Source organism: Passer montanus, unplaced genomic scaffold (genome assembly GCF_014805655.1).
Source record: "Passer montanus isolate IOZ18808 unplaced genomic scaffold, ASM1480565v1 scaffold9, whole genome shotgun sequence".
NCBI lineage: Eukaryota > Metazoa > Chordata > Aves > Passeriformes > Passeridae > Passer > Passer montanus.
This window is the reverse complement of record NW_024374367.1, coordinates 13,878,702-13,905,418: the sequence shown is the minus strand read 5'-3', so window position 1 is coordinate 13,905,418 and position 26,717 is coordinate 13,878,702. Positions and strand designations below refer to the sequence as shown.

Below are 26,717 nucleotides of genomic sequence, written 5' to 3'. Positions count from 1 at the left end.
AAAAAAAGTGTCAGATGTCACTATATTCTTAAAGTTTCCTAATTTCAATATATTGGTTCAGTCCTTTAATTTGATAACACACATCCAACCCTTCAGCACAATGAAAATGAGTCAAAGTACAATTTTCCTTCTGCAAGGGGATCTCGATCAAGATTTTTTTTTTTTTTTTTGCAAGCGTCTCCCTGAATCCTGTCTGCTCACAACTTGATAGGTAACATCAGCAAGAAATTACTTTATAAACAGTCCAACTAAGCCAAATTAATTCTGGTATTAACCAAAACCTAAATTTCCCCCAAACAATACAAAGCAGACCATGTAGTACAAGAAACTATCAGCATGCATTTTAGAGGTCGTTTTTGTACTTCAGGTACATGAACTTAAAACCAAAGAGGGACAAGTGTGATAAAAATGTACTCAGATATTTCATAACATTAATATTTATTGCTTTATATGAATACTGTATTGAAAGCCCAAGCATTCAGTTTACACACAGAAATTATACAATTATATACCGTTTCACAATGGCAGTGAGCACTCATTACAATCTACAAAAAAATCTACTTTACAGAAATTTAAAAATTCTAAATATCAAAAAGGTACAGTTGAAGAAACAGGTATAAATTTGGCAGCCAGTAATTGTGACTGGGAGGTTGCAGCTTGCATGTCTTTAAATATGGGAACTGGAAAACATTGAGTTTAAAGCAGTAGTTTGTGCTTTGAGCTGGTTTGAAAAAAATGTAACACTGGCTGTCAAAGTAGCATGTTCAAAAAATACTTAGTTCACTTCCAAAGTGTGATACAAATCGTGGTGATTCCTCTGCACCCCTACCCCTCGTAGCTCAGGAACATGAGCAGGGTCACATCTCCATCCTTCCCATCCCGTGGTGTGATCAGCCCGGTGCCACCTGCAAACCTTGGAGGAACTCTGAGACTTCTCTACAATATTCACAAGCTCCAAGAAGCACTCAAAAAGGCAAATACCTGCTCATTTCTTCCAAGGTATTTTATTTTCAAACATTTCTTCTACAAAAGTTTAAGCTAACGTTTTGATTACAATGTTCTCAACATAAAGCACATTTTCTCATAAATAAATGAACTCCTTTCACTCAGGCACCTCAGAAGTATACAAAAATGTTGTCATTGGAACAGTTCTCTTGGAATGTGTTTACTCTGGTGTTTTCAACAATGTTAGTATTTTCAGGGTTTCATATAGGCCAGATTTCACGTGTTTTGTTTTTCCAGAGGTAAAGCAAAGTGCCTTGAGAGGTGAACTCAGTCTTTTCCTATAGAAAAAGTATTTGCTGTATTTATCTTTTATAGAAACAGAAAAATATACCCTTTCCCCCTTAGAACAGCGAGGGTACACCGAGGTGTGCATGCTGTGTGGAGATGTGTGTGTGAAATGGAACACATGTGAAACACACAACAGAAGGTTTCTTGGTGTGCATTTAAATAAAAATCCGGAAACCAGCCTGAAACCCCGAATTTCACATGTCAAATGTTGAAACTGTAACCCAAAATATGAAGTAACTGCTAGAGCTGTCAGAAAAAGACAAGACAAAAAGCTTTTTTGCTTACATACAACTAGGTGTGGTGATCTCCAAAAAAGTTGTCAAAATTATAATTACCTTCCAGTTTAAAAACTTTTATTCTAAATAAAAAAAACTATACACAAACCACTGATTTGACCAAACGAAAGTTCAGCGGTAAGCAGGACCTGAAGGAGCTGGTATTCACAGTTCTTATCATGTACAACTCTTTCAAGGTTCAATCCATGGAGAAGTTTATTTTACAACCTGCTTCTTTTTGTAAAACTAAAGGTCCACTTTATTACATAAAATTATTTATACAGTGTAAAACCGGAGCCTTATGGAAAATACTGCCTCTAAGTTTATTTAAATTAGTCTTGCTCCATAGGTTCATCTGCAGCTTCTGTGGCCTCATCACTGTTTTCCATGGGGGTCTCTGAGGAGTTTTCTGGAGTTTCACTAGCACAGGACCCCAGCTCCTCCGTGTCACTGCAGTCAGCTCCACTGGTGGCAGACGCACTGATGTCACTGTCAGCCGAGTGCAAATCCTTCTCTGCCCGTGGCTGCTCAGACTCCTCCATCCGAGTGCTCTCCTCAGAGCTCTCTTCAGCCACACTCGAGGAGTCACTGTCTTTGTCTTGATCTTTTCTGTCCGCACCAACGTTCCTGGGAGACATGAAGGACTCTAGGAACAAAAAGTACAGTGTTACCAAGGGATTTTCCAACATTCCCTGATCATGCTCCTTTCCACTCCGAGCTATGCTGAGCAAAACCTGCACAGCACAGCCAATGAGAGGAAGAACAGACAAACCCCAGTTTTATTAGAAGAGGTGAAGAGTCAGAGCCAGCTTTGTCAGGATATCTGAACTATCCCAACATACAAAAAAAAAAAAGTTATTTTATTTAACAGGTAGCTTCACTTAATTGTCACTGGATAAAGAGAAAGTTTAAGAAGTAACTTTTTCTGGCTTTGCCACACCCTCACTTGCTTTCAGAAGCAGTTTTTTTGGAAATTATGGAATCACGGCTGTTTCAGGTGTACAGCCATCATGATCTACAGGAACATTGTACAAATACATGAGCCACAAAAATAATTCAAAGGAAACTTTTAAGAATATGTAAAAAATAGATTAGTCTCTTAACTGCAGTTATTTACTTTTTTTAACTTATGTACAGAGCCTGCCTTACAGTGAGATAATTTTTGCTGTTCTAATAGGAAGTAGATATACTATTGCTCAGTCTCCTCAGTGGAAGAACATAAATTTGTATATGTATTTAAATAAATTCCATAACTAATAAAGACAGTCAAACAGGGCTGTGACCCATCCCTGTTCTGGAGAAAGGATGAGAACACTTGATGATAGCCTAACACAGGGATTCTTGAATTCTTGGTGCACCCTGATCTAATTCACGGCCTCAGAAGATTTTAAGTTTCAAAGTTGTGTAAGTTTCAAATTGAGTGTAGGACCAAGGAAAAAGAAATAACAGAATTGCTAAATTATGTAAAATTGAAGTATTGAAGCAGCTCTTCTTTAAGCACAACTGGAGACCTTCAGCAATCCCACAGCACTGGTCTCCAGCAAAGAAAATCCCAACTCCTTGGAAGTAAAAGAAGACAGTGAAATCTGAAATACCTTCCTCTTCTTCCTCTGTACAGTGCTGTCTGGCACAGGAAGCATCTTTTTCTTTATCCTGAGATGTAGAGGATGCTTCTGTCTCTTCCCCCATGCCTGAAGAGACTTCACTGGAGGCAGTTTGGTTTGGTGCATCTCTGGCTTCCCCTTCCTTGTCAAATTTAAGTCTTTTTACCTCATGTCCTTCTGCTTCTGCAGGATCATCCTCAGAGTGCTTATTTTTCACCGGGCTGCTCTGAGCACCTTCTGATTCAGACGCTGGTGATTCACTACAAGCAACAAAACCAGATGTAGCTTTTATTGAAGACAAACATTCTGTATCTTGTCACACTTTAAGAAAAAAGTAGCAACTCCTTTGATTTAAACACATTACGTGGTAACAATAGAATTTGCTCCACTTACTACATAACAAAACCTCCAAGTCATCACTCCTGATTTAAGACTATTATGCATCCCTTAGAGGGTCAGTCTTTTTAAAACATAAATAAAATCATGAGCTTCAAACACACTCCTGACAAACCTGTGTTTCTTCTCCTCTGTTTGCTGCAAGCTGGGCTCCTTATGCTCTGTGCTGTCTGGCAAACCGTTGGTTGTCATGGGAGCTGACAAGGAAACCTTCGTCCGGCTCACGGGTCTGGGGGTCCCAGGGCCATTTACATTCGATCTTGAAAAATAATAATCAAAGTTAATCCAGCCTTTCAGCTAAGTCATTTGTTCCTACTTGGCAGAAAGCAGTTATACCCTTCCTTTAAAAGATCAACAGAATTAAAAAAACAGATGAAGCGTTTTGCTATTTTATACTGAATAAAATCTTCCTTGCCTGTAATGTGCAAATTTGATAACAAAATTTAAATAACAAAGAAAAATTCTCAACAATGAGGTTAGAGAGATCAAAATACAGAGTACATGGCACATGTGCTCATGCTTCCTCTATCCCCATTCCCCAGTATTCCATGTCACACCTCATTTTTAAGGGGGGTTATTCCCAGAGCTCCACTGCTTTGATCCAGTAGAAGGGAACCCCTGGAGCTAAACTCACCTGTCAGTGTACCCTGGTGAATTCCCGGGGAACATAACACCATTCATCCGATTTAAACTACTGGAATTATTTTTCCTAACAAACAAAACAACAACAAAATATTATGAATAAAGAAACTTTAAATCACTTCAAGCTTGTTTGCACAGAATTTCCCAACCCCAAACTTACAAAGCCCCACTGTCAGTCCCCAAGGGTTTTTTATTTATTCCCAAATTATGACACTTGCAGGCACCATCTCTGCTGCTGACTGAACTGCTGATAACAAAAGCTGAACTCTGCATGTCTGGCTTTTAGATAGAACCACTGACAGCAAGAGAGAGACATCAGGCACACACATGCATCCTCCCTGTTACTAACACAAGCTTGAAGTTTCATGGAAAAGAGGATTATACTCACTCTGAAGATGGATATACACAGCTGACAACCATGACATTCTGTAATATACAAACAACAAACACATCAGGAGTTCAGAAACAGAAGCTTCAGCTCTTGACAACATCCCAGAACTTTTAAAGAGTTACAGGATTTTGGTCCTATCTGTTAAAATACCTCTGCTCCCTCTTACAAGGTCAGGCCATAATGACACTAAAATTCGGGATTTTATTAAGTTTGATACTGTCCAGCACATTAACCCTCAGGTTAATAAGTGGCTGTAATTTCCAGCTGAGGGATCTCTGGAGAACAGAGTATTCAGAAATGCTGAAGCATCCTGTTGTGGAACCACATTCTCAAAGCCTCTTCCTGGCTTCTGAAGGATCCATGTTCTGATACAAGCTATAAAATGCCAGGCAAGACACCTGTGTGCTCTTCTGAAGGCACACTCTGCTACAGCACAGGATTTAAATACTGAAACAAAAGACAGGAGGGAAGGGGCCTCCCTTCTTCACCTCTGGATCTACTCTGAAACCAAATGAGGGAGGAAATTCCTGATCAAAAGACTCAGGGTATTTCATCTGATCATTTCTAACAAGGACTCCATACAAAAACTGCCACCCTCCACCAGTAATTGGGAAACACAGCAGTTGCAGCCCTGATATTAACTTTTGCCTGCTGTTATTTTAAAACTGCTTTTTGCTGCTGAAAGCTCCAAAACAAACTCAGACACTTAAGAGCAGCCATGAGGTGTACTCTGGCTCTGAGCCCCAAGGAAAGCAGCAGACCTTTGGGAGCAATTGGGAAGTTATTAAGTGGTGGCTGTGACTGTGGAGCTGTGTGCTCTCTCAGAGAAATACATACCTTTTCCACACCTCTTAGAAATTTGTCTGTTCCTGTGTAATTCCTCCTAGGATCTGTCAGCAACTCACAGAGTCGCTGGATAGTGAAGGGGATGCTGCAATGAAATAGATTTGCAACAATTTAATTTTATTTTAGTAAGTACAACTGTTAGGAAGCAACAACATCACTGCTTTCTCCCCCTTACTGAGAAGGTGGAACAAAACCAGTACTGAAATTTGTTACCATGAGCAATACTGGGTGGCACCTTAGGGCTTTATTTTCCCCTGTTTCCTGTGCTCACCACCAAAAAAACCAAGTTGAATCCTAAATGCATAATCCCACAACTCACAGGATTCATTTAAACAATGAAAAGGAAATCAGATCATCAACAGTAAACTTTCTGACTGTACTATTCCAATACACAGAACAGAAATTCTAAGAGATTGAAAACAAATTTGAGTCATACACACTAGAGCTAAAAAAGTCTCAACTTGTAGTTTATTTCAGGTTTTACAAAACACAGTTACAGAAAAAGCAGTAAATGTTGGAATTAGTAGAACCATTATACTTCAGCTGTTACAAATAATCTATTTTGCTACAACTGGACAATGTACTCATCTATCAAGGAACAGATCAGGAAAAATAAGTAATAATAATAATAATAATAATAATAATAATAATAATAATAATAAGTGATGTATAAGCCTGTAGGAACCACATAAACACATTTTTGGTTTTGACAATTCTGCACTCAGTTTCATGCCTGGTGAAATGAGAAACTGACCCTTCACAAGCAACGCTTTACAAACAATTCCCAGTTACCAGAGGTGTCACACACTTTCAACCCAAGTTCAGTGTCACATTTTAACAAATGTCTGTCAAAAATATTTCAGTAAAATTATGAAGCACCATGCATTTTTGTAATTAACTGTTGGAAGTTGAAGCCATGAACATTTAAGAAGTTATCTAAGAAGAATATCTGATAGAATACAATATTTATGAACCATTTTGTGGTTGGGAATACAACTGACCAAATCCAGAGCAGCATCAATCCAGACTGACATGTGTGTGTATGTCCCTATACTGTACATTTTTGTCCAAATTCCACATTTATTATTTTCTGAGGAAGTCAGTACATGGCATCTCCAGCCTGTGTCATGAGCTAACACAGCATGGATCTCCAGCTTGCTCATTAGCTAAAAAGCCACATTAGAGATGCCAGATCTCCACCAGCTCAGTGCAAAGAGGTCAGCACAGCTCAATTCATCATCCCACATGACACTTTAACTAAAAGCCAGCAGTACTCAGACAGTGACTAAGTATCAACAATTTAATTATGTTTTCCAGAACTGCCTGTACATGATGTTACTGAGGAAGTCCTAATCCTCAACAAACCAGAAAAACCACAGGAACAAGTGTTCCTTCTAATTCAGCTTATTACATGAAGGCTCTTAAGCTTGCCCATAGTTCTGGCATTATTAATTTCCTTTCCTTGCTCTTCATTGGTCAACCAGCAATCTTTGACTCCCAAATTCTTCATTAAAACAATCAAGCTTAGAAGAGACCTTAAAGATCAAATCCATACTCACAATATTCAGATTCTCCACAGTGCCTTAAGTCACAAAGAATTTACTCAATCTGTTAATCTTTCCATATAGATAAAATATGAAATTGATCTTACTATTTCTTGTGATGGTCATTTTGGTTTCGGGTTGGAAATTCATCATTGAAGAAATTTTGCTATTTTTTAAGTACAATAGACAGTCCATTCAAAAATCCATTTATTCAACAGAAACAAAAACATACAGATTTTTAAATCATTCTCCATCAGCCAGATCTGTAAGACATCCTGGGGAATCAGTACCTGACTAATTTGGGTTTAGCTGTATTTTTAACTGGTCCCCTGCAATGCTGTGACATGAAGTGTTTTGGAACATCAATGCAGTGCTAATTCCCCAAATATGACAGAAAATTCAAGAAATCTAGCCTGCAACTAACTCCAGAAAGAAAAGCTGTAAAGCTGTGGTGTTTGGGTTTTTTTCCCTCTCAGTTATAACAAGTTAAAAAGAAAAAGCCAACTCATTTCCCTCCAAATTCTTTCCAGCAACGTGAACTTCCTGCATTGAGCAGCAGATGGCACCCGGTGTCACACAATCACCCCTCTGCACAGAACTCCTCCAACATTCACAAATGCTTTTAGCTGACAAAACCCAAAGTTAATTTCACCTCACAAACTCCTTCTGGTGAAAAAAAGATTGTTTTAAAATAGTTCAACAAGGTGATTTTAAAACAGAAGCAATTTAAATTGGTATAAAACTATAAAGGAACACCAATGTAAAGTTTGTGAGCAGTATGAGAACTGATTGTAGATACTCAGAAATTTAATTAGCTCAGTACATGAGCTGCATGAATAGTCCTGATCTGCCTACTCAAGGTAACCACTTAAAATTCTATACCAACACACTCAAAACTGCACTTCCAGCACTACACTCCAGAGTGAATTACCAGCCAAATATTGGACGGGATTGAAGAGGGATCTGGGAACACTACTTGTAACAGCTATATTAAATTGTAGCAAAAAAACAAACAAACAAAAAAAAAACCCAACCAAAAAAAAAAGAAATTTGGATTATGATCTATTTTGTTCATGCTGTGAAAACTTCTGTCATCAGAGATCCCCAATAACTTGGAACTTCCTTGTTTCACTAACAAAGGACAGAAGTTCCTACTCCAAAGCAATTGCAGAATTATAAAGAGAATCTGGCTCTGAAGACATCTGTCAAATAAGAGACAGACAGGTTAAAACAGCCAGTTTGTGCTTTCTTCAAAAAGCACTTCAGCTAGAAAGACCCCAAAACAGGGGTCATTCTTAATGTGTTACTTCTTCGACTCAAATTAAAAGTTTTTGCAAATTTGCTACTTTGAATTAACTCTTTCCCTCTCTCTTAAACACTAGTAAAAATGTCCCAATAATAAAGTCACATCAAGTAGGTTCTTTGTCTGCCCTGGTACCCTGAAATGACACCCACAGCTCTAAAGCAGCCTGGATATACAAATCACACAACCCAAAACCTGCTGCTGCTACTTTTTGGACAGATCTCCACACGATTCAGCTTTTACAATCACATCCTCCCTGTGGGGGTTGCAGGATTTACTAAATGAACCACTCTGCAATCCCAGCTCCTGAAACATCCCCAGGCATTATTTCCTTTAAGGTAACTCATGGATGCAGTTTGCTTCCTCAAAGCCTGGGAGTTTCACTGCAAAGTATGAGGAAGCTGAGCAGCCTGAAGTGTTAGAGCAAAGGATGAAAATAGCACAGGCACAGCCTAAGCTCCAGACTCATCATCCAGAGGTTTGTTCAGTGCACTTGGGAACAACACAGATAACAGCAGCCCATTCATTAGCTGTCCCTGGGAGAACATTACCCATTTTGTGGGCAACGAAGCATGAACAAAAAGCTGGGGGAGGCGGGAGAGAGGCAGACTCGAGCATAAAGGATAGGTTTGTTTTTAAATTCCTGCAGTGAAGCAGCCCGGTATAAATATTGGGGAGCTGAGAACAAGCTGAATTTCACATTCTTAGAAGTCTCCTACATGACAGCAATTGTGGGGGGAAGAGGAGATCTGACTTGAGACTCCTAAACTGCAAATAAATGAAGTAGCATGGAACAATGACATTATTAATTATAAATACAGCATCAAATACAATACTAAGGACATGTCAGCAGTACCAATAAACCTGAAATTTCAGAGTATCAGGAAGGCAAGATTTAGAACTCAACAAGCTGAGCAAAATGCTGGAAGTCTCTTAAGCACTGAGTACCACAAGCAGGATGACTCAGCTTATGGCAAGCATGTAATCCAGTTTAACAACAAAAATACTACATAAGCTAGTAAAAAGGACACACCAAATAAGACAAAAACATCAGGAGCTTTATTTGAAAGAAAACAAAAACTTCCAAAATTAGGAAACCAGCAATGGGCACAGATACATTTCAATCTAGGACACTGTCAGCAACAGATCAAACACCCCATGAATCAGTATCACTTCAGCTACAAATTTGAATCTGGCATAATTTAGTAATTCCAGTCCAGGTACACCTTGGCCTCCTGGTCACACCCTGTTTCTCACAGCATGATTTCTTCAAAAGCCAGTGAACTGCCACAAAACAATCAGGAACTGAGCACCAAAAGGAACTTCTTATTATTTGGTATTTCAAAATGCACTAAAAGAAATCTGACTTTACTGGCTATTTAATCTCTTAAATGCACACAGTAATATGATACTTCTTTGAAGTGTACTGTTTAAAAACTGCATATTGAAAAAACAAAGTGAATGACAGCACAGCATGTCACATGTCACACTTTTCTTTCAGTGACACAATCATAAAGTTCAGAAACTACTGTAATGTATTTCCAAGGTACACATTTGCTTTTGCTTATCTGTTTGAAGAAGCAAAATGAACAGTCACAGAGACAGGACAAACTATGTTAAAAGCAGGGGAAATATATTTGTTATCCTGTATATTTGTTATCCTGATTTTAGAAAACAAAGATACATACCCATTAAATCCAGTGACAATTTTCAGAATTCTTTCTTTCATCTCTTCAAAGGGAATATATTCCACGTTTGGATTGGGGGGCCCTCTTGGTTCAGGAGCTGAGGTTCTGAAATCATCCATGACTTTCTCCAGTTTGAAAATAAAATAACCTTTAAACTGAGACCACTGAACCCTGCATAAAACACAAGCATTGAAATACAGGCAAGTTAGTCCTAACCCAAAGAACAACAGTGTAAGTTTATGTTTGCATAACAACGTTCACCCTGGTATGCCAGTCCCGAGATAAACGAGGCAAGTAATGCAGCGCTGTTTTCCTTCCTGAATTTAAAGCACGGTAACTATTTCAACAATTACACTGGAACAAAGGAACACAAATCAACTGCCACTAACAGCAGGGGAAGCCATTTCCTTCAAGAACCAATATCCACTGACAAGGGAAACCTAAACATGAAATATACACGTGTCTATACAATGTCAAGGGAACCTACAGTTCTCACTGAGCTCATAAGAGGTGGAAGGGGAAACAAACCAACCCAACCAACAAAAAACCACAAAAACCCACACCAAAAAAACCCACCACACCAAAACACAAAGGGTTTCAAGTTTGGAATCCATAGAGCAACTATACACAGCATTATCTGTGTATAATATATATATATCTCCCCTCACAAAACCTTACCAAAGGCCTTTTGTAATTCCACACACCTTAAAAACATTTCATGATACCTCTTTTCCTCAAAAAGGCAAGTATTTCTGTATGATAGTTGGCACTTGCTGACAAATAACTGAGCAAAACAACTTTGACCCCCAATAAACATTCCCACAGCAGTAAGCTGCTAAGGTGGCTCCAAATTACCTCCCGCCTTCAAGTCTCATCATTTATAAACTTCTAGATTTTGACATTTTCAAGCAAACAAGTCCCTCTCGCTGGGTACAACAGACAAGTGCTGAGGCAGCCCCTTCCCACCCATGGAGCCACAGGAGACATTCAGGGCCCCCTGGGATCTGCCTGCCTGAGCAGCTCTGGGAGCCACGTGAAAGCAGAACTGATTCAGTTCAGGATCGATTTGTTTCTATTCCTGATGCAGGAGCTTGCACAGCTCCAGCACGGAGGAAAAGAAGAAACAGGGAATAACAAACCGACAATAAAGAAAGAGAGAAAATGATCTTTGACATTTATCTGTAACACATGTGATCTGCTAGGAGCAGGCTCAAAGCCAACAAGCGTAAAATGTGAGCCCTGGACAGCCCCTCAGCTCCTGCTCAAAGCAATGTTTAACTATACAGAAAACTATTTAGCCAAAGGCTCCATCTCTACAGGCTGCCTATTTGTGACCCCACACAGCAGTGACCTTCTGTGGGGCTGACCCAGCTGTGTGTGCTGTGAACCACACGTGGTGATGCTTGTTTCTCCAGCACCAGCACCACCAAATCCCAAACCATGGGCCAAGGAAGCTCTGTCAGCCTGCTTGCACCAGAAAAGCAGGGACACGTCATCTTTACCTTAATTTTCTCCTTTGTCTCAAAGAAATAATTACGAGATTAAAAGGGGGGAAACACAGCTCAGGTTTATCTATAGAGATCCAAACACAAAGTCCCCGTCTTTCACAAGGAATGATGAATTTTGCAAGAATAGGGGAATTCCAAAGAGGAAAGCAAACCTCTGTTTTCCTTCACAAGAAACCTTTAGGCACCTCACAACAAGAGGGATCACAGGACTTAGTGAATAATAATAAAAATTAAGAAATAAATAAACATTAAGGTCCCAAAGGAATGGCATGGATTAAAGAACACTACTGAGTGTAGCTGGATTGTCTCCAATCAGCATTCTACATCCAAAGCAGAATACTATAATGTTCCAAAGTACAGCATCAGGCATTACTACTGCAAATGGTAAATTAAAAAGCTGTACAACTCTGCAGTGTTACCATCATGAAACCAAAGTGTTAGTAACAAATCACAGATTTAATACATAAACAAACCACAAGCACAGTAAATAACCCCATGACAGTGTGGGATTACTCCCCACAGAGCATCCCAGGAGCTTTACTTGCCTCATGAAAGGGGATTCCACTATTATTCTAAACATTCTTTGACAACCCCATTTGGATGTATTTCCACACTTTAAAACTTGAGTTGTTCTTTGTTTTCATTGTTACTTATTTCTTGCTAAATAGTAACACTTATCTTTTCACAGACTATTAACCCATCCAGTTTTGAAATAAATCAACAACATGAGGTTTAAAATGGCAATCTAGTGCCTGAAAGCAGCACCCACCAGCTCCTTTACAATGCTGAAACTACAGAAAACAAAGATGTTTGGATGGACACACTGTGTCCATCAAAAAGTTGAGAAAACCATCACTTGGATTTTAAACTACACATTTTAATTAGCATTTCTCCCATTATTGAAAAAGCTAAGAACTTACATCTGTAACACACTGAACTACTGACACAGAACCTGCATTGCTAAATGGCTGCTGGCCAGGGAACACAGGACAGGTTACACACAGAGGCAGCAGGTTTGAGGACAAACCCATCCTGCAATCCCAGGTGAGCACAGCTAGCCCAGAGAGCCACAGCAGCTCAGATAACCCAGAAGCTGTTGCTAGAGGCTGTGTGACTGCAGCAGAAGGGGCTCAGCACAGACAGTCACTGTGTTTCCCCAGCAGCTTTTCCCAGCACTGTTGGAGTCCCTGCTGCTCGGGCTGCAGTAGCAGCAGCAGGAAAGCTGAGCTGCTCAAAGGCCACTGCTTCACTCAGTGCAATCTCAGACAGAGCAGCAATTCAAACAATAAACACAGCTGTCCTGTGCATCTCCTGACATCAGTCTTGTTAAAATAATGAACTCATTTCTGACCAAAAGAACCAAAAGTATTTCTGCAGGGACAGGAAGATTTTCTCAGCTCCCATTTACTTAGTGGAAGTGATCAGAAGTGAGTGTCACAAGAGCCAAGTCACCTTTCCTGTTTTGCCACTCTATGAAAATGACACATACGAGTTGGCATCAGCTGAACTTTACAAGCTCGTGTGTCTCATCCATAGAGAAAACCAGTTCCTTCACAACAATGGGTCGAGCTGCTTGGCAGTACAAAATTAAGATTAGAAATCACATATCCTGTTAGCTATCAAAACAATCTTTATCTACACCTCTAGAAATTTTAAGTTATCCCCATTCATGGAAAGACTGGTTGCTTAGAAATAAAGACAATAGAAGAGACAAACAAATGCCAAATATCTGTTTTTTAGGAAAAGAAAAATATTCCACACGTATCATAAGCTTCCTGAGAAAGATCTCTATTTTCTCTGCTTTGTTACACAATGTGAGAGCCCAAAACCAAGAGAAAAGTCAATACCTTCTATAGCTGGATCAAGAGTCAAATAGAAGCAAAAGAAATTTGTTCTACTCTCTGCTTTGTGTACAAGCTCATTAAGTTTTATACACTGGAAAATAACTGATAAACAAGATAAGTTCTGTAAGAATAACAAATTTAAGAAATTCCATGGAGAAAATACTGTTCATACTTTTTTTTCAGAGCAGGCTTGTTTATAAATACTTGCTCTTCCCACTCAGCATTGCATATAATCAGCCTTTTCTTCCAAACCATGTTCTTCCTGTCCACTACACTAGCTTGGGAATTTGTATCAGCAACTTTGAGAGCTTTTAGAGCCACTCAAATAAAAAAGTTACTGAGAACACTGCATGATCTGAAACAACACCTTCAAAAATAATACTTTAAAAAATTAGCTGATCCCAAAATGTTTTGGTTCAGTGTACTCCATTTTAGAGAATGATGCCTTTGTAGTTACATACATTTTCTGTACTTGAAGGCACCTTTCACTACAATATCTGGGTCACCCTGTGTAAATGTACCTGTACAAAGAGCTCTCCTGGGCTAATGAGCCTGGAGTTCCACACATGCTCCAAATAATTTGGGAAAAAATGTCAGCTTATCATGAGAGTCCTCTGCTTCCCTCCCACCAGCTCCTGCACCATCCTCCCCTTTATCAACCTAAATGATTTGCTCTGGCATACAAAAAATCAAGAGGAAGAAACTGATTTCAAGTAAAAAGCACCTAACAAGAAAAAAAAAAGTCAAAGACAAAGGAATGGCTGAAGAGAACAATCAATCACAGCACTGCAGAATTACAGCTTGTATCCACATAGATAGCACCCATTTCAAATTTTCCCAGGGCAGACACAAATGCTGGTAGTTTAACTCAAAAATTTAATTGTTTTTAAAAGTCAAGCAACAAATGAGAGCATGGAAGCTCACACAGAGTCCAACAAATTCAGTCTTTTTACCTTTCTTAAATATTTTATACATGCTAATAATGGGCCTCAAGGAATGACAAGATGTTTAACCCCCTAATATTGCACCCCAGTGCAGTCCCTGACCTTGCAATTTCATTGAACATTAGAAACATAAGAGAAAAAGGGATGGAAAAGATTTCAGCGTTTGAAGACACTCTGCTGTGTTTTCAAAGTCAATCAGGAAAGCAGACAGCACCTGACCAAACAGCCAATCCTACAAGTAACATCAGCAAGTTTTGAGAAGATTTACATATAATTAGAGAGACAAGGTGACAAAAGGCTAGGAAAGGGCGAGGGAAAACATGAGACATGAAATGAGCCAGTAGGGATTAAAAAAAAAAATCCACTAATTTTTTTTTTCTCAAAAAATCCCACACATAACTAACAAAACCCCAGAATGGGATCAAAATTAGCAGGTGAAGACAAGAAACTTAAACTCTAAGAGGAAAGCCACAAAGTACAACAGTGCAACAGTAACACACCCACAGTGCAACAGTAACACACCGAGTCACTGAGAGTTGATGAAGCAGCAAAAACATCCCCACTGCACAGGGAAGAAGAATAATAAAAAACAACAACAAAAAGAAGGATTAATTTAGAAACAATCTAACACTGCCAGAGCAGAGTCATGGAAGAACACAATCCTAAATAGCTCTGTTCTCTAATAAAAGCAATCAATCTATTTCACACCTGTACTTGAATTACATGACTTGCTCTTGGAACTAATCCATTACTACAGATCAACAGAATTTGCCAAGCAACATCAACCAAGTTTAGAAATGCACCAATTCTGCTTGATGAACAGCATCCTCAGCAGGGAACAGGCCACCTCAGACAGAAAGCAGGGCAAAATCTGATGCAATCCTTTGATTTCAAAGAATTAGTAGCAGAAAGTTGCTTGCAAGGAATGACTGTGTCTCTGCTAACAGGATTTGCATAGGATTCATCCTTCCAAACATGCATATCCAAACAAAATTGCATTTTACATGGAAATTATCTAATCATATCATTCCCAGAGTGTAAAAGACATCCCCCCTTTTCCTTATCTCCTGCTTATGCAAAATGTTTGTCCTGGAGAAAGTGTGGAAGCAGTTTTCTCTCTTACCACAATGGTTATTGGGCAGGAGGAGAACCAGCTCAATATCTGCACTATTGTGTATCAGACAATTAACTGATATTTTCTTCTGAGCACTGGACAAGTTTTTATACTTGATTCTTTTGCCACTTGTTACAGTCACTTTGGGAGATAAGGTATCAACGAGTAAAAAGCCTGATATATTTAACTAAGCTGTTTGGGCAAGACCTGACAAAAATGCCTACTATTTTTAAGAGAAAACTATCCATGTTGAACAAATTCCATGGTTCCCTCTCACATATTTAGCACTGCAAGGCTTTGCTGTGACAGTGCAGCCCTACACCAGCACACGACTTGGACACGAGGCGGAGGCTGGGCTGCCAAGTCTCCAGGAGTGCAGAACACAACTCCACTGATTTACTCATCTCCCTTTTAAAAACTGACATAAAACATCAGACACAGCCCTGGGGGAGTGCATATGGCTCATCCACTCTAGACAAACTCTACAGATTTTAAGATTCAAACTCCAGTAAGACCTATTGAAGCAAAGCAGGACAAAACCTAAAATTGACTGAAGAACTGGAGGAAGAATTCAGAGTCCCTGAAACAAGGCGAACTCCTGAAATGAAAGTACTGCAATTATTCCATAAATCTTTCTGGAATTGCCTTACAGATTAGAGGTTTAATTAAGAAAAACATTATATTGAAGAGATGTTAAGCTTCCAGAGAACCAGCTATGTACTTAAAACATGAAGAGTCCCAGGAGTCCTGGCGGGATGTCTGTCTTCAGATTTCACAGTGTTTAAGTTCATTACAAAATTACTTGATTTAAATTTTAAGAGGATGCCATCTGTTTTGGAGAGATGCTGAATACCACACAGAACATAAAATGAAACCAAAGTACATCTACTATTGATTCTGTTCATTGAACAGGCCATAAAAGAAATATCAAAACTTAATAAAAGGAAATACTTCCCTCTCCACACTTCTCCCACTACTGGCTCTCTGACAAGCAGAAATTTAAAACAAACGAAAAATCACCACAAAACAAAAATACCCCCACCAAATTAGTATATTTAGGATGCAAACATTTTATGTCCAGCTAAACTGATTTTAAGGTGATGTCCTCAGAACACATAAGGAAAGAACCAAGAACCAGAGGACAATCTCTGAGGGAGTCACATAACATGGAACAAGAGATGTCAGTCACTGCATCACCTTTGCCCCACAGTTTTTGCTGACTTACATGACACTCCCACAGAGACCTGCTAGTAGGAAACAGGTGTTTTGAAGTGAAGTAACTTGCCAACTTTAGTAACTGTTTTTCTTTTGTGACTTGTTCTAGAGCTCGTAGGAGATAAAGATATACTCTAAGAAACAATTTCCCCAGGCAAAGGCAAAATTAAAGTTTCACCCAAAACAAGTTAATTCCTTTTCTATTCTGGTCAATCAATGGGGTCTCCAGAACTATCTGGAAAGTGAAAAGGCAAAGAAAATCAAGTGCATTCAGCAATCACATCCCCAATTCAAACCCCTTGCAAGGCAGCAAACTTTCCAGCATGCTCTTCCACAGCCTGGATGCAGTTATACAGAAGGGGTGCACAAATTAAAAATTTTAAGAACTGCCTGTAAAACACAATTCCCAGCATTTTCAGACCAGCAAACAAAAAAACCCAAACCTGCTGCCATTTCACATGTTAGCTTTCATACAGGAATTACTATTTCATTATTTATGATATAAACAGATTGCTTCTTAAACAGGTGTCCTTTCAACTTTCTGGCTAAAAAGCTGCAGCACTGAACTCCCAGTACCAGGGAGATGAGCCACGCTGAGGTTCCCACAGGGATCCCACCCCAGTGCAGAGCAGGAAGGTGCTGGCCCAACACACACTCAACCTTGTCCTTTGTCTACACCAGAAGGGACAAGCCTGCTCTGCTGCTCCCACACGTTCCTGTGATCCCACACACAGGGAGGTGAGGCAGATCACTGATCTAACCACAGAATTAATGCTGCAGATAAGGCTGACTAAGATGTGTGATGGGACTTGCAGGGAGCAGCAGTACTCATTCATCAGGTAAAAGAACATACTTCACCTAATTCCACTCTTGTGTCAAATATTCTTTGTATTTGAAACCTATTTTTCTATTTGTCATGCTTTATTTTAACAGTATTTTGATGCAATTCATTTTAGTGCAATGATTTTGCATGCTGCTGCTATTTTCACCATTCACACAGTGCAGATTAACATGGGAAATACCAAACAATGACAACAGATTTACACAGGAAAATCCCCTGTACACCAATGGAGACTGGCTTCTCACATGCTTCTGGCAAGCAAACACCTCAACCTAACATCAAATCAAAGCCTTAGGCAAGTGCTGGATCCTTTCTGAGTGTTTCTAAATGAGCAATTTAAAAGTTGAGGTGCTCCAGGTAGGGTGAATTTCCTGGAACACTGTGCCTTGCTGCACAGTGTGCTCCTGCTGGGAAAACACTGGCAAAGCACTCGTCCTGGGGGAGCGTCCTGTTCCCTTTCACCTGATAACTCATGTAAAATTAAACACACTCACATTTTATCTGCAGCAGAGTTTTACCTCATGTTACCTTTCACTTTAATTAAAAATATATTGAAGAGTTCAAAGGAGGAAAAACTGGTATTTCCCACAAGCACAGGAGGTGTTTTTCCATTTTCACTAGCTGATTGTTGTCAGCCTAAATCCAGTCTCTGCTCTCCTTGGGAGCACAATGAGCTCATTCCAGAACCAGGGAAACTGTCAGATATTAGAACTACAACTACTTCAGTAGTGAGAGTGTTCACCTCTGCTGCTTGCAAATGACTACTGCTCTTGCCAGGAACAACAAAGATTAAGACTTAGTTATGGAAACAAGCAGCTGAAGAAGACATTAAAGCACTATCTGTAATCATCAAGGGACTAATTCTAATCTCTGCTGATAAATATTCAGCTGACTCTAACAGAATATAGCTGTCCCACAGAACAGAAACAAAATTTCGGTCCAAAATTTTCTAAGAAGTACATTTGTGAATACAGTTATCTAAAACAAAACTCAAGTGCCTTTCATTTTCTTTTATTTTAAAGTCAAAAAACTGACCAAAGAACAAAAAAAAATACAAGATCATAACATTCTTCATTAAAAAATTAACTTCTTTATAGCAGAGTAGAAAGCAACACAGGGCACCAATGTTGCTTCAGGTATCACTGGTTTGCCCAGAATAACCAAATGCACACAAGAACTGCTGCAGCTCCTCTGGCCAGCGTGGCTGTCACTGTTAGAGGAGCTGGTCACCTCAAGGAGCTGCAGGCCACACTGACATAATATGATCAGATGTTTACTGTATCAAGCAATAAAGCTGGGAAATCAGATTAGGAAAATGCACCCTGTGCAGCTAGTCCTGGATCTCTGTTGCAGTGAGTCCTATGCCACCTTATGCAGTGTCCCAAAAAGCCACAGGCCTCCCTCAGGTCCCACAGAGTTCTACTGGGGTCAAGGAAATTGCACTGTTACTGATTCCTTCCAAAGCAGAAACAAAAGCCACCCAATTAATTGGCTTCCCCACGAGGCAGTTCAGCTGACACATGCTAAGCTTGGGATGACAAGGTGCACCCTACCTCAGTGACCTAATCCACAGGCATTAGGTGTTTGTGCATCATCACACTCCCCTGCCACTTCCAAGCCAAGCATCACCGGGTATTGCCATCATGGAAATTTTGTCATTGTCTTCAAGTAGCTTTGTTTCTAAAGTTGAGACCTGCCAGACATGTGTCAGCTTTGTGGAAAAGCAGCATCAGTCTGGTTTATCCATAAAAAAAAGGTGATAATCCACCTTCCCCAAGTCAACCAGACTGCTTTGTACCCCTCCTTCCTGCCTTGTTCCTTCCCCCCAGTGCTATCAGGCACAAACCTTGCCAAAAGCTTCAGACAGGAAGAGGGATCAGGGCTCACCAATTACAAAGTCAAAATGGAAAAACATCCTTGACACTGAGAAGTTAATATAGAGTGAACAATACCCAAATGCCTGGGAAAGTCCTTCAGGTGAAATACTAACAAGCACAGCCCCCACAGAACAGAGATTTGAGGCCCACTGGAAAATATCAGAGGTCACACTGAGGCAGCCACTACAGCAATGTCACTGAAAGGTGAAGGTACAAACCAAGAGAAACCCTGAGGGTGACAGCAAATCCTATCAAGCAAGGCAGAGAAGTGAGCTTGAGGAGAAGGATGAGCACAGAAACAAGTAAAAGTGATCATCACAAACACAAGCAACTGCATTAACTAGCAGAGAATGCATGGTGGGGAGATCTTCTGTGCAAAGTGACACGGACTGGCTGCCAAAAAGATTATCAGGAAATGTGCTTACAAGAACAAACTGTGTGTAGCAACAGGGAAGGAAGCCACACTAACACTGCAAATCTGGAAGTGCAAAGAGCTACATTTGTGATTAAAACAGTCCAATCACCCCAAAAACCTCAGTGCTGCAATCAGAGTTTGCTTTTTGCCTTTCCTCACACGTGTGCTCCACAGAGAGACTGATGTTTATTAGCTCAGTTCATCACACACATTTTATAATGGCAGTTGAAGTTTGACCTTTATACTGTAAACTCCACTCCCAATAGATATGAAGTGGCAGCACTTAAAATAAAACACTACAACAGTGTGTGTTTCCCAAAGCAGCAAGTGATTTCATTGATACCACCACTGATTGCTCTCAAGTACTGCAGCTACACAATTCACACATACAGAAATTGTTTATAATAGAGGTAAAGAGCAAGGAAGCCAAATTAGTGTTGACAAAGGTACATCAGCAGGCTTTCTGACCAAAGATTCCTCTCCTTTCAAGATATCAGTGGATTATGAAACAGAAAACTGTCAGTGGAATGGGAATTAGTATGGGGTAATTCCAGATGCTGAATGGAAAAGAGTTAGTGAGGAGTAATAGTGGACAACAATGCAAGCAAGTTTACTTACATCTCTTGCTTTGCTGAGAACATGGAAATGGAACAGGCTTACAACTATCAAAGGCACACAGAAACTGCTTTCAGAAAAATATGATCGTGCTTATTACAGCAGAAACTTGGGAATTGTTTTATTTCATGTTTTAAAAAAATCATAAGGAATTACATTCCCCAAATAGGCATTAAGATTTCTAGAAAGTAAGTTGTCTCCAAATCAGAAAAAATGCTAGAACACACATGTCGAGCAAGACAACTGCTTGTTGAATAAAAGCAGAGAACATAGTTAAGGGAAAAAAATAGATTTAAATTTAAGCATGTGAAATAAGCCAGAGAACATATGGCTAAAAAAACCCTATACATTTGTAACAAGAGAAAGGATATTATACAAGCCTTGACAGTACATAGTTAAAACACTTAAATTGAGATGCAAACTTGTTCTTGTAGGAATTCATGGCTACTGTATCTTCATTTATCTCTCCTACAGCAAACAAACTATTTCACTGCCATAATAAACTAACGGGAAAGTTAAACTGATTCAAAAAAGCTTAATAGTGTAATAAGAAAAAAGTTCACTGCTACATAAAGTACATGAAACGGCATCAAAAGGTCAAAAGTATTTTTGCCATTATCTTTGGTGGAACTGCAGTTATGTAACTTACATTTACAGTTATATAATTTACCAAAGGCAAATCATCCCTGATCCACCTGACTGCCTGCCGAGGAGGGAGGACCAGAGAAAGCTGCAGTTCAACCTGAGCAAGGCACAGCAAAGCTGCAGCCCCGGTGCAGCTCAGGCTCCACTGCAACGCCGGGATCCAAAGTCCAACCACGCCCAGTCAGGAACGCTGCTGCTCACAGCAGGGCACCCCTGAGCCCTGCCAGCCCAGCTGTCACCGAGGCTGCTGGGGGACACGGCTCTGCCGGTGGGATCCAGCTGCTGACTTCCACCAGGGAAGGGCTGACTGCATCCAGGGAGATGGAAACAGGCTCCTTTCTCAGAGGCACTGGGCCCAGGGTGCTCCAGGGAAACGCTCTTCCCAGTGCACGTGGTTAAGCAGTGAAACAGGGAGCCAAACAAATAGCCATGACTGGAGACTTTCAGAAATGCTGCACAAAGCCCTAATTAATTTTATTTAACTTTGGAATTAGCTCTCCTTGAGCACAGGGTCTGCCTGGATCACCTCCACAAGTCACTTCCAACTAGTCTATGATGACAGCATGATGTCCAGATTTGCCCTACAATCACATAAATTAAATCTGACTCAAGAAACTCTGCAAAACCCACTTGTGTTGGCCCTCCAGGAAACATGTGAAGAAACAACTTCTCTTTTCAGGCTCAGATGAGGTTCAAATAAACATTTCAGAGCTTCCAAAAGAACTTCACTACAGGAAGAAATAAAACCAGAATGTATTTTAATGGCTGTTTAAGCTGCACTAAGGGGAGCAACCAGTGCAACTGCATCATGTCCTGGGCAGTGCTCTCTACTCAGGCCTAGGAGGATTTTACAATTAATCACTTCTGCCCACGAACTGTATTGCTCCAGATTCTGGTATTTCACTACTTTCTGGATTCCTTCACTGGCAGTAAGCTTCTGTATTATACTTTCCACTACAGTAAGCCATTAAAACTGCACTTTACAGGTTCCTTGCCCCAGGGCAGAAGTGAGGGAAATGCATAAAAAACCAACATAAAATTTTTGACTGCTTTAGTTTTCAAAGTTTTATTTTCTACTTTAGAAAAATCTAGTTTTCCTTTACAGTCCAACACATTAGATTTTCTTGGTGAAGTACCTAAATAAATGGTTTTAAAACATTTTTGCTATTGAAGGGGCAGAGTGACTCTAAACTCAAGAGAATTTCTTAAGAGGTAAGAGAAAACATTTTAAATACAGGATACAAGATCACAATTGATAAGAGATCTTCATAACTATTTTTAAGAATTCTTCAGAAACAAGAAAAAATGTCACTGTTGCATTTTACTTCTAGTACTGCAATGCTCTGATTTCCATCCCATCCCTTAAAGCTCTTTCTACTTCAGAAAAACTAGATAAGTGGATTTCTTACCAAATAAAAAAAAAGAACACAACAACTCATCCTGTTTCTAGAGGTCTTTCAGACACAGCTAAGTACTAGGACTAACAGATTTCCTCCCTCTTCACTTTCCTCAGTGCTGCAAGTCACACTGATCTGTTACAAACTGGAGACAAGGAGGTTATAACAAACTTGTCTGACTGTACTTGGTCTCACAAAGGAAATTCCACGTTAGTATCTCAGTAAAAAGTCAGGTTAATTGAGGAGTATATTACTCCTCTGAAAAGAAAAAAAAATCCTAAGATTCAAGACAACTTTAAAAAGGTTGAACAGCAAACTTTATATTATATTTCACCTAAGGCTAAGTCTTACCATGGCAACTGTTAAGAAACAAAAATATTTCACAGTAGCCAAGCAATCAGACTTTTGCTTCTGTCACCTCTCATAAAGGAAGTTTAGACTGGCTTCTGTAAATGTAGGCCATAATCTCACCAGCAATTAAGTGAATGGTTAACTTTGCACAAGAGGAAAACTTCAACTTCAAAAAGATGAAATGAATGCACATCATTGTATGATCAGGATTTTACTGCACAGCACTGATAACACACCTAAGCTTACAGTGATAACAGAGCCAAAATTAGCAATGTTTTTGTTCCACACCTCCCTTGTAGGTGAAAAATACCTCCAATTACAATAAAGATACTAAGAGCCTTATAGCTGCAGTGGTGCCTTTACCACCTCTCACCCTGTGTTCCTCCCCTTCAGCACCTCTCCAGCTGCACTGCAGTTGGAGTACCAGCTACAGCACAGAGCACGTGCATCAGTGAACTGAGCCTTGTCCTAAAGAGCCAGGACTGTGACAAGCTCCTGCCCCAGGTTCCCAAGGAGCTGCAGAAGCAGCTCCACAGCCCCAGAGGAACAGTGACCCACGGGCTGCACCAGGCACGGCTCTGCCAGAGGAATCCCAGGAGATCAGAGCCTCAGCTGAACCTGCACCTACCTGTTCCCAGCTCGCTCAGATGAATAAGCACTTTGGAACAAGTGGGGGCAGGGAGGAGCCCAGCGACCTTACCTGAGCTGTACTTTCCATCTCGGGTGAGCTGCTGTGATCAAGCTTTGAGGAGAACCTAAAAAGTCACTTTAATTTACTTCATTACCACCTTTTCAAACTAATTACTGAGTCACCAAGATCTGCTGCAACTGTGTCTGTAAACATACGAAGGATGAGAGCATTTACCCCAGGATACAGACTGCATTTATCCTCTAAAAATCAGTATTCATGAAGTTAAAAAGCTGAAAGAACCCCCATGAAGACCATATAACTCTCCTAGAACTAACAACTAACGCAACAGTATTTCACATTTCACTTGTCCTGATTTGCCTCGGTACTTTTTGTTTGTTACATTAGGAACAGGCTGTGACTGAGTAAGATCCATTGTTGTTCAATAATCAAGTCTGCAAACCACGGGTGTAATTACCCCTGACTAAACCATCCTCACTGCTTGTTTTTTTTCAGCTATACTCTGAACTTTGTAAAAATCCTAACAAATGTCGCAGCAAACTAGTATTTTATCTTCTCACTCCAAAGTGATTCAGTGGTTCAGATTCTATTACACAAAGTTATTTTTACATAAGTGAAAATAAAGACTATCTAGTGCATTTTAAATTTGCATGTATTTGGTAGGTCTGCCTATTCCAGAATACTTGTACTTGTCAAGCTGTACCAGCTTAAAAGTACATCAAGTTCTTAAAAGGCACGTTAGCAATCTTCATAAGAGTGATTCCCAGGAGATTTTAATTTTCATTTTTTTACTCATTTTTTCCCTGATACTTTCATACATAACAAATCAGTGAACACACAAACATGTTTGATGAACAAATACAGACTTTGACAGATAATCTGAAGCAAATTTAGTATTAAAAACAGTATTTCCATGCCTATCTCCAGATAATATCATGCACTTTTGATGTTCAGACCCAACACCTTTTAAAAAACTATTTAATGCAACTGAAAGGTTTAAGGCTAAAAAAAAAACAAAAACCAAAAAAACAAAAACAAAACAAAATCCTGGAAACATAGAAGGCAGGATCTGTATATCAGATTACAGACCCCAGTTCAGGTTTATGTTTGTAAAAATAAAATAAAAATAATAAAAATAAACCTAAATTTCCTAAATGAAAATAAAATCAGAGAGGAAATAATTTTTCCAAGAACTTTCCCCTACAGAATCACTTTTTAAAAATTACTTTAGAATATACGTGATAGTGGCAGAAACAGTAAAAACAACCTGAAGAAGTATCTCAGAACGTGAAAAATATTTTAACCATATTTCAGTATAGGCTTACAGTGGTGTGTTTTTTCTGTATAATAAGCACTACACCAAAACATGAAGCATTACAGCTGTGTATGTCTGCTGAGCATGAGCCTTCTATTCAAAGAGCAAAGTACATTTCAGAACTTGTTTTTCTTTCTAAACCATTAATCCAAGCAGCAAGCTACCAAAAAAAAAAAAAAAAAAAAAAAAAAAAACCACCAAAATCTCTTACAAGTTTGCAGGACTCCAGAAACTCAAACAAAGCCCCTGCGGTCACCGGTTGATCACAAAACATTGGCAAAAGCAAATCTCCCCTGCTGGAGCCTTAGTCTGGCACTAGGCCTCAAAAACAAGGAGAGCCTGGGCGCCAGAAAGTGAGCCACGCTACAGCAGCGCGGCCGGGGAAGCCTTTCCCCTTCCTGCCAAATAGCGAGCCGCAAGGAAGTCGGCAGCAGCGATCCCGGGAAGGAGCGCGGCTCCCTGCGCTGCCTCCCGGGAAAGCGGCCGGGAAAGCGGCACGGAAAGGGCGGCACGAGGGGAATCGCGCCGAGCCGAGAAAGAGCGGCAGCTCCGAGCAATCCCCGCACGGCCCGGCCGCGAAAGCGCCCCCGGATCGTGTGCCCTCCCCGGCAGACACAACCACAGGATGGTCACGGAGCTCGGAAAGAAACAATGTGAGCGGCTGGTATCCGTACGTAAATAACACAATGGGACACTGCAAACACGGTTATACAACAGCCTATAGCAGGCATTGCGACAGCAGCCGAACTCGCCACTTACAAAACCTGAATCTCTCTTAAAAAGCCAGGGAAAGCAACAGGTTTTTTATTGTGCTGAGCAGGATCAGTGAGACCTGACAGACACCCCAGAGCAAAGCCTGTACCAGAAGTCTCCCCTCGTTAGATCAAGCTATCAGCAAACTAAATTAATCCACACTAAATTAAATGGGAGCTAAGGAATGCTTATTCAGCTCACTGAAGCAACCTACTGGCAAAAAAAAGAACCCTGGTAGCATCTCATTGACGTAAAATGCGAGAATTGTTTTAAGTCACAACCGAGGACCACCAAAACAGTCACACTTACATCGTCTCTCCAGTCTTAGCAACATGACAAAGAAACTGATCCAGTATTGGACACACTTCCTTCTTTCCTCTCTTCTCAAAATCTGTTGGCATGAGAACGACACAAAAAGAATGGTAAAAGAAGACGGGACAGAACAGAAATTCACAATAATTAGCGATTTGTTTGAACTATCAGTACAGCTCCCACACAAACATTGTTGTGCTCTCACAATGCTCCGGCTGTTCCCATGAACTCCACCAGCTTCCCAGCCCTGGGAAACACTTATTATTTTTCCTGCGGAGAAACCGCACGAACCCGAGCAGCAAAAGTTGATTTGCAACTTCTTCTGAGCAGCTACGGCACAGAAAGAGACCGATTTTCCTCAAGCTGAGCCCAGAACAGAGAGGGCTGGGGAAGGAGAAGGGAACAGGTCCGGGCTGGGCCGGGATGCGAGGAAGGGGCCGGGATGCGGGGGAGGGATGGGGGAGAAGGGGCGGCCAGAGCGGGGAGCGCAGGGCGGCAGCCGGGGCGCCCCGAGAGTCACCGATCCCCCGCACGCAGCCCCGAGGGTCGTTGGGTCGGAAGACCGGGGGCTCTGCCCTCCCCTTCCCCACAGCGACCCCCGGGCTCTGCCCACCCCGCTCCAGCGAGCAGCCCCCTCCGCACAGCGCGGGACCCGGCGCCCTCAGCGAGGGGCGCTCCCCCCACAGGGGCTGAGGGACCTCGGTCTTTCCCCTCCGCGCGGCGACACACCGCTCCCCCAGCCCCCGCCGCCAGCCCCGCCGCCACCTTTCAGCGCCTCCTGCAGCCTCTCGACGTCCATGATCCGCCCGGGCGATTCCCCCGCGGCTCCGCGCGGCTCCCCCGCCCCAGTGCCGCGCAGACCGGGCCGCGCTCTCCGCCAGACCCCGCGCTCAGCGACGCTCCAACATGGCGCCCGCGCCGTGCCCGTGCGCGCGGGGCC

General features: G+C 40.8%; 1 protein-coding gene across 1 annotated transcript; it reads right to left on the bottom strand.

The window, feature by feature from the left end:
* Positions 1-26,717, bottom strand: PPP4R2 (protein phosphatase 4 regulatory subunit 2). Its single transcript, XM_039734145.1, has 9 exons — positions 26,543-26,717; positions 25,775-25,856; positions 9,983-10,153; positions 5,439-5,532; positions 4,599-4,636; positions 4,203-4,277; positions 3,684-3,827; positions 3,164-3,432; positions 1-2,214 (listed from the first exon to the last, which is right to left on the bottom strand). Exons 1-9 carry the CDS (start codon positions 26,574-26,576, stop codon positions 1,901-1,903), a joined length of 1,221 nt encoding a protein of 406 aa, XP_039590079.1. The 5' UTR covers positions 26,577-26,717; the 3' UTR covers positions 1-1,900.